Source organism: Poecilia reticulata, linkage group LG16, assembly GCF_000633615.1.
Source record: "Poecilia reticulata strain Guanapo linkage group LG16, Guppy_female_1.0+MT, whole genome shotgun sequence".
NCBI classification, from domain to species: Eukaryota; Metazoa; Chordata; class Actinopteri; order Cyprinodontiformes; family Poeciliidae; genus Poecilia; species Poecilia reticulata.
Genome location: NC_024346.1, coordinates 9,090,382 through 9,099,154, shown reverse-complemented (window position 1 = coordinate 9,099,154; position 8,773 = coordinate 9,090,382). Strand labels below are relative to the sequence as shown.

Here is an 8,773-nt window from a genome sequence, read left to right as displayed (position 1 = left end):
TGTCATGACTGGCCTCAGGATAAGTTGCTCAATGTTAATGTTTGACAACGCGGAAGAAGGGCCTTGAGTTCCATTTATCTCAGACACCAGAACCACAACCTTTCGGTTCTGCTTTTGCTTAGCTGCTGTTTTGCTTCTTTGTAAAGGATTTATACAGTTCAGTCCCAGGGAGAACGACAAAAAGACAACATGGGTGAGTCAGCTTTGCCATTATGCCGATTGGTATTTCATATTTTTTTAATAGTTTGTGGATAGTTTTTCCTGGGGGATGGGTTGAACCTTAAGCATGGAGGACAACAGTTGAGGAACGAAAGAATTAAGTTGCTTTGTGCCTTTGAGAAATATTGCTCATGTAAGATAAGTACTTTAATTTGACTTGCTAGTGAAACTAAAGTCTTTAAACTGTAGGTAAATGTCACTACACCGCATTACATTGCCTCAATATACTTGTTTGCTTTTGCCATTTCATTCCAAAGATCATTCTCACTAGTATGGTTTAGTATTTAAATGTGTCATTTGCCATAAAGTTTTGTTAATGCTGCTGGAGAATACTAACATTAAAAGTGAGTTTTGCAAGTAAAACTAAAAACCTACAAATTCTGTCAGATACTCCACACTGACTCCTGTGTAACCTCGAGTGCTTAAAGAGGTTTGTCTAGATATTGAAGTGTCAGGACGCATCAGTTGTGAGGACCCAGCCATTGTGAGACGCCTCTAATTTTCTGCCCCATTTGTGAAGTCTCCACAGAGGTGCTGGTGCTGGTCGACTTTGAGGCCACCATGAGTGACGAGCTAACGGTGAAGATGGGCGAAGTGGTCACAAACGTCACCAAGGCCAACGAAGACGGATGGCTCCAAGGAGAGCTGAGGGGGAAGAGAGGCATTTTCCCAGCAACCTTTGCCAAAGTATGTTGAGTCACTGGGAAGTGTCATTTTGCGGGTCCATGTTTTTTTAACTGCACATGCACTAAATATTTCACTTTTGTCTTTTCTAATGCAGGATATTCCTGTCTATTTGATGGGAGACAACATGAGGGAACCACGAAGCATCAGAAAACGTATAAAATTAAAATGTTCTACTTTTCTTGCAAACACTTAAAAAGTAGAAAAATAGAAAATAGTTAATCGATTTTCCCTTTAAATTGATATGTCTGCATATATTTGCTGTGGTCAAAAACAGATGAGTAGTAAATTAAAATTGGTATGTCTGTCTTTTAACATTTGAAATTATCAATATGAGACACACCAGCAATGTCTCATATTTATATTGATTATAATCCCCTAATTAAGTGTACAATACCACAATAGTTGTGTATTTATTCTGTACACAGAAGAAGCATTGTCCCATAAATGTCTACGTGACAGGACAAATATAAAGTATATAGAACATAAAAAAAACAAAAAACATCTAAATGTTTTTTTTTTTTGACAAGGAGCAATTTTTAAAATCCTGCTTTTTGTCAGTAGCGTTATGAGACCCATCTCAAGAATATTTTACTTATAAATTAATAACGATGTCCAGGGTGAAGCACAGAGGGCATTTGCATATAAAAAAAAGCTCCATTTGTTGTTTACTTATGGCTTCATTGTTTTAAAATTTTTTAAAAAGAGTCAAACCAAAATCAAAGTTTCCCCTCTGATCTGTTTGCCCCACAACAAGAAATATATATCTGTATCTCAGTCCAATTTTTTTCAAATTAAGTATTGATTTTTTTTTTGTTTGTTTTTTGTGGTTCTGAAAGCATGTATGGCTTTTTTGACTTTAAGTTTTATATTTTGCTTTTTTATTTTTTTTATTTTTTTTATTTTTACCTTTTGATCCATTAACTAACATTGAGTTACAAACAAAATGAAAGATATTGCACTAAAAAACACAGATATGCCCAATATCTGTGTTTGGGCATATCTGTTTGGGCAAACATTTTGTTTTGCCAAAACAAAATGTTCTGCTTTCAATTTTGACTTAATAGTGAATCAATCGAGTGAAGTTATTTTGTACTCTTGATTGAAGTTAATAGCAGAGCTCCAGGTGACCTAGTTTTTGTTTTCTGAATTACCACCCAGTGGGTTTAATCAAACTGATCAGTAGTTAAGTCTTCTGACTGTATTTATCCACCTAGTTTACTGAGACTAGTCAGTCAAATGCAAAGGCATTGAGGACGGAGCATTCCTGTGCTGTTACAAATTTCTTTGTTTGGAAACTACCTAGGAGTAGCCTGCTGACAATTAGCTGACCAGGCAGACAAACCCTACCACTTCAGACACTAATGGTGACACAGAGGTTCAGCAGAAGGAACTACAAACTCGACAATCCAGTGTAGATATTTGATATTAACTAGTACAGCTTGTATTTCACTTATATGAAGATTTTCAGATTGTTTTAAATACTAAAATCAACTAAAACAAAGATTTACTACAAGCCCTCTGTGACAGCTAATGGAAACATTAGTGATAATTTGACAAAACCTAGCTTAGCATCCACATTCTCCCTTTCGGACAGTTTTGAACGATTTTATTGATTTCCCAAAAAATGCCAGTTTTCTAAGTTTGTACACCAGTCAACTTAAAATAAACCAAGAAGAAAAAGCAGTGAAGTTGTTTAGTTTTGTCTTTTGTAATCTAAAAAAAGACGTGCTAAACACTGTGGTCGCTGCGGTGAAGAGAGTCACACCGAGAGGACAGTAAGCCATCTGTAAATATATGCAGCCACATCCGCTCACACAAAGGCCAATTGTAGTATACTGTATAGAGAAGGTTGGGGAAGATGAAAACAAGCAACAACTTTGAAGGATTGTTTTTTTAAATTAATCTGTGATTACTGATATGGCTTCTTGTTTATTTATCTTATCTTTTTCAGCAAAGAAAGTGGTTCAGACCAGAAAATGCGAGGTCGCCTTTGCATACACTCCCCAAAATGAAGACGAGTTGGAGCTGGCAGTCGGTGAAACCTTTGAGATCGTCAGAGAGGTATACTGATGTTTTATTTCTACTGTCATGATGCATTTAGGCTGAAAGCCCAGCCTAAAGATATTTTTAAGTGGAAAAAACATTGCCCTAAACTTTTAATTACTGTTTAGCTGCCCAGAAAAAGAACAATCGTCAAGTGAGTTCCTAAAGCAAAATCCTAAGCATTTCATACAAATGAAACCTTTACATAGTGTGTCAAATGTCACTGGTATTCAGAAGGCAATTTTTTCTATGGAAGTCCAAAAGTGCTGCATGTAAATAAATAAATCCTTTAACAATAAAGTGACAATAATTAAGATTGAAAAGTGATAGACTCAGTGTATTAAAATAGATTAATGTATGTCTATTCAATTTATTTGTAACTCTATACTGATTATAGCATAGGAAATTATGTATTTGTATTGTAACAACTTTAAAAGTTAATACTCTGTATTCTTAAGTCAAAAACATTTTTTTTCTTACATTTACAAACTTAATCTGTACATGTCAATTCTGGGAATCATCAGGCAAACCTGCTTGGACAGATTTTAATCTCTGGAATGCACACAAGATATTTATCGTCAATGTGGGCACGTAAGATTAATGAAAACATTTACCTGTTCCCTTTCTTCCTCTTTTTAAATGACAGATTGAAGATGGATGGTGGATGGGCCTGAAAAATGGCAAATTGGGAGCATTTCCATCAAATTTTGTCAAAGAAATTTTTGTTTCCCCCAAAGGTTGGTAGGCGAACAATTTACTATGCTTTTCCTTTTAACGTACACTCCACATCTAATTTCGATATTTTTCCAACAGACGCAAAGCAAAACGAGGCCAAGGCCAGGCCTAAACTGTCAGCGGCTGTGTTTAACAAAGAGGTATGTCTACCACAAATAAGATCACTCAAGCTTTTATGAACTGTCATTCTGTTAATTATTATATTCCTTCTTTTCCTATAAAGATATCCCAACGAGCCAGTGTGAGAAACAAGGCAAAGAACCGTGAGTTCCTACCCTCCTTAAATCTTCCCAGCTGCCTGAAGGCTTTTGTTTGTCCATAAGCACGGCTAGCACACTTTCTATTTTAAACACCAGTTGAAAGCAGCTCAACAGGTTATTTTTAGTCAGACACAAACTTTGACAATGACTTCACTCGTGTGATCTAGGTGGAGTCATGCCTTGATTTGACAGAATTGATACTTTTATAGACAACAGTGAAATATCAGAGAGGTTGAAGGTTTGTGACCTTTATTTGCAGTTAGTCACCAACATTTACTGTCTGAGCTGTAATTGTCGTGATTCCGGGAGCGGATGGAATCAGTCATCAATGTTGAAACCTTCATTTCCTGTCACATGATTCAAATAATTCTCAGCTTCCTAGATTTGTGATCATGTTATCTCTCGTGTTTCTCTCCAAGGTGTGGAGTATTGCCAGGTTATGTTTGACTATAAGGCCACAGCAGCAGATGAGTTGGAACTGAAGAAGGGGGACGTTGTAGCTATTCTGAACAAGGTTTGAGCGTTGTGCCCTTTTCCTAGCAGAATGTCTCACACGGTGTACCTGCAGTCCTCCCTTCCTTGTAATGTCGTTTCTCTTTGTGGTAGCTGCTGTGTTTATCATCACTTGTCATGTTGGGCAGGAAAAACCAGTTTTCTCTCTCTCAAGGAAATAAAAATGGCATCTTCACACCCAGGCGGGGGGACAAGCTTGTGATGAGACAAAAACAGTATTCATACAGAGATCAAATAAGAGAAAACAAAAAACCAAGTTTAATATTGTAATGAATTAAAAAAAACTGCTTAGACTTTTTTTACTTACTGAAATCATTTTAGGTTGTAACTTTTCATAACTGAAGTACTAAGTAGTAACATTTTTGGCAATTTATCAAAAATTTAACAAAAATTTACAGGAACCTTTATATATATATAAAAAGACATAGCAGACTGAAGTTGTGATGAGATTAAGACAAAATAAACAAGACTTCATAGGTTTCAATATAATTCTTTGTAATAAATTATTTAATAAGTACACATGCACACACACTTTATAGAAGGGTATTTTCCTTCACATAAAATAGAGGAAAATATATTTATGTTTGTTGTTGCTATGTGACCAAATATGGAAAAGCGTACACATGTTGGGAAGTGTTTTTTTCTTTTTCTTTTATTACAGATTTGTTCCATGAATGTCGTCTTTATGTGGAAGACATAAGATACTTCCAGATACTTTTTTTTTTTTTCAATTTTCTGTTTCTCTCTCAAACTATTCAGCATTTCCACGGTGACAAAACACATAAGACTCTCAAAGATTGTTCACTCCACTGTTTAGTGGTCATCCGTCTATGACGTGGGTCTAATGATGGGAAGCAACAAGAAATGTTATTTCCTAAACAGAAAAAAGTGTTTGCCCACATTTGTGGGGCTTGTCTTATATTGGTGGTACTTGTCTATGTTTGCCAGAGTATAATGTGAAATCATTGAGAGAAGAGGAGACAGTGCTGTTATTTAAAATCTCATCAATAAGATGTAGCGGTGGGACTTGATTAAAACATTTTATCGAGCTAATAGGTCTTTATTTAATAGTACTTAATCAAAAACCAAATAAGCAATTCAAACCCCTTATTACTGCTAAATTTTGGAATAAATTACCATCTGAGCTCAAAAGCAGATATTTATTTTTAATATGTTATTTAGGCTATTTATGCACCAGATTAGTGAAAAGTACTATTATATCATTTAAGCTTTCGAGTGTTTTAGGAGTCTGATTTATTTATTTTTTTTTTATGCAACTTCTCTGAAAAAATACTTATTTAGAAATTATTGTGGATACTGACGTCAGCACTGCTTGCTGCAACATGTCCAGCATTGAGATAGTATTTTAGGCTTGAATATATTCTGTGATACACTAATACCTTTTTGCACAACTTGCACACAACAATAGTTTTTTCCAGTGTTTTATCTTTTTTTTTTTGAAGCAAAAATGAATCCCCAGTGTGCCAAGAAAGGCAGCTTTGTTGTTCATGGTCATTGTTTATGGATGTAGCTTGGGCATCAGATTTAAAGGCATCTTTGAAACACAATCAACAGATTTCAGCCTGGGACCTTTGTATGCAAAAAAACCCCCAAACAAATTAAACTAAAACATTCCATAAAAGTATATTAAAATGTTTAACGCATTGAAATCTATGTAATTGATTTACGAAAATGAACACTTTAATTTCCTGGACTTAATAAGGAGCTTATCGTAGTTTTTGGCCACAGTGAAATTATAGTGCAGTCCTAAAGTTTCACTGTTGTTTCCAAATGGGTAATGGTGCAGAGCAACTTTAATTTAGTTCAGGAAACTCACTTGAGTCAGCCAGAGCAAGAGCCAATTTGACATCTTAAATACCAAGAAATGTTATAGTATGTAATGTTGTTTAAAAAAACAAACAAAAAAAAAACAGGGCCTGTATATAGACTACTGGAACTGATTTGTCAGAACACACTTTTTGACATAAAGCAGTTAGCAAAGTAGATTTTTTCCCCTGTCTCATAAAATAATAAGGAACTTGTATTTTGTTTGACCTTTTGAGACTCTTGTGTTGAGCGATTTAACCTCCCAAAGGACACTGCGGCTCTAATGTGTCGCTTTAATCTTGTTCTAAAGGAAACGGAAGATGATGGCTGGTGGGAGGGGGAGCTGAACGGCCGCCACGGCTTCTTTCCTGACAACTTTGTCATGATTTTACCACCAAAAGACATTCTGCAAGTGAGTGAACACACAACCACAGCAAACAGATCACAGCTGGTGTGGATTTTTTTATTTTTTTTTCCACATCGTCTAGCCAGAAGGGTTAAAACATCCTGTTGTATCAGCATGAAATCATGGACATGTTTAATAGTAATACGTTTTTTTGTTTGGAATTGGTGCATAATCCCTTTATTTTCATTCATAGTGTCGCTTTAGGAGGTCTGCAGCCCATGATGACTCAAGCTCGTCTTTAAACTTACTCATTGGAAATTTCCCACTGCGGAAAAACTGTGCAGCTGCTTCTAATGAACTAAAAGACGCAGAACTAAACCCGTTTTAAGTTTCTGTTTCTTCTCTTCTAGTCTGGAATCACAAACCAACCACCTGTTCGGGGAAACACTATAAAACTCCCAGGTAAGAGAACAGCAATGTTTTCTGTTCTGATGGATCCCAGCTGCATAACAGCAGATGAGGTTCGACAATTTTTTGGAGAGTTGGTGTTAATATTTCTGAATATTTGGGTCTGACTGTGGGCTTATTCTTTTGGACCTGGTTGAACTGCTTTCTGAGCAGATGTTAAACTTGGAAGCAAGAGCCACAGTTTGTCAGGACTGTAGAACAAGTCCTGACTAAAGTAGTTATTGCATTCCTTTATTCTCCTAGGAGATGATGTTTTGTAAATGTGCAGATGAGACGTAGTGGTGCAAGTTGTAAGACGTTGTTCTCTGTGCTGATCTGGATCTTTCCTGTTTGGAATAATCTATAAACTTTTCTTCCAACAATCAATTCATCGGGTATCAAAAACACCATTTTATTTTTTGAATAAGTATTCATGACCTTTCTAAGAATGCTTTCTAGAATTTCAAACAAAAACCTCTATGCATTTTATTTTATTTTAATTTATCTGATAATCAACACAAAAGAGCACATGAAGCTGGAGGAAAATGACACAAGAAATGTTTATATATCATGTATTCATTCAGCCTTTACATGCCCCTAAATGAGGTCAAGCAAAAAGAACTTCAGAAGTATGTAGGAGTCAAACTGTATGCAATTTAATCTCATATTTATACAGCTGTTTTATGATGGACTCAGTTTTGTAAGAGAAGGAAAAGCATCATAATAACTGAGGAATACACTGTTCAACTCAGTTTAATCCATCAATAGTTGGACTAAAGTGTATCAGTTCATAGCTCAACTACAGACCTGCCAATCCGTGGTTTTCTGTCTAGACAGATGGGTTGAGTTAGGTAGGCATTAATCAGAGAACCAGTCACAAAAAAGAGAAAAACTTTGGAGGAGCTGCAGAGATATTAGACATGTGCACCACTTATCTTACGTTTGTGGAAAATGTACAAAAAGAAAGTTATTGTTGGAAGAGGTTCCAGTTCCAATTTACCATAATCCACGTAGGGAGGCCACATGTGGAATAGCATACCCAGATCAGATGACGGCAAAATAACTTTCAGACCTACATGCAAAATGCTACAGATGGAGGAAAAACGTTAACATACCATCCCCATGAAGAAACATGATCTTATAAGGATCGCAGTGTGGGGATGACTTTCTTCTGCAGGAACATTGTAAGTTACTCAGTGTTGATGGGAAGATGAACTAAACTATGAGGGGCCGTTTAGGACAAAATCTATGTTTTGTGTCTCACACACTACAAGAAACTCACGCACACTCAAAAAAAACATCACGCACACTCAAAAAAACATCACGCACACTCAAAAAAACATCACGCACACTCCAAAAAAACATCACGCACACTCAAAAAAACATCACGCACACTCAAAAAAACATCACGCACACTCTAAAAAACATCACGCACACTCCAAAAAAACATCACGCACACTCCAAAAAATACTCAAATTGCGTATACATACTACTAAAATGTCTCACGCACACACATTTTATCTTTCTCGCTCACATACACACTACTAACATGTCGCACACACACACAAAAGCTATCTTTCTCGCACACATACACACTACTAACATGTCGCGCACACACACAAACGCTATCTTTCTCGCACACATGTATGGTAGTAACTCGCACACACACACAAACGCTTTCTTTCTCGCACACATA

At 36.1% G+C, this 8,773-nt stretch overlaps 1 protein-coding gene across 1 annotated transcript in view; it reads left to right on the top strand.

The window, feature by feature from the left end:
* Positions 1 to 8,773, top strand: part of sh3d21 (SH3 domain containing 21) — a 17,817-nt gene continuing 9,044 nt past the window's right edge. The window contains exons 1-10 of the mRNA XM_008431106.1: positions 1 to 193; positions 740 to 906; positions 1,001 to 1,058; positions 2,858 to 2,967; positions 3,596 to 3,686; positions 3,763 to 3,824; positions 3,908 to 3,947; positions 4,364 to 4,458; positions 6,595 to 6,696; positions 7,041 to 7,092. Of these exons, the coding sequence (XP_008429328.1) occupies positions 190 to 193; positions 740 to 906; positions 1,001 to 1,058; positions 2,858 to 2,967; positions 3,596 to 3,686; positions 3,763 to 3,824; positions 3,908 to 3,947; positions 4,364 to 4,458; positions 6,595 to 6,696; positions 7,041 to 7,092 (781 nt within the window). The 5' untranslated portion in view covers positions 1 to 189. The remainder of the gene's footprint in view (positions 194 to 739; positions 907 to 1,000; positions 1,059 to 2,857; positions 2,968 to 3,595; positions 3,687 to 3,762; positions 3,825 to 3,907; positions 3,948 to 4,363; positions 4,459 to 6,594; positions 6,697 to 7,040; positions 7,093 to 8,773) is intronic.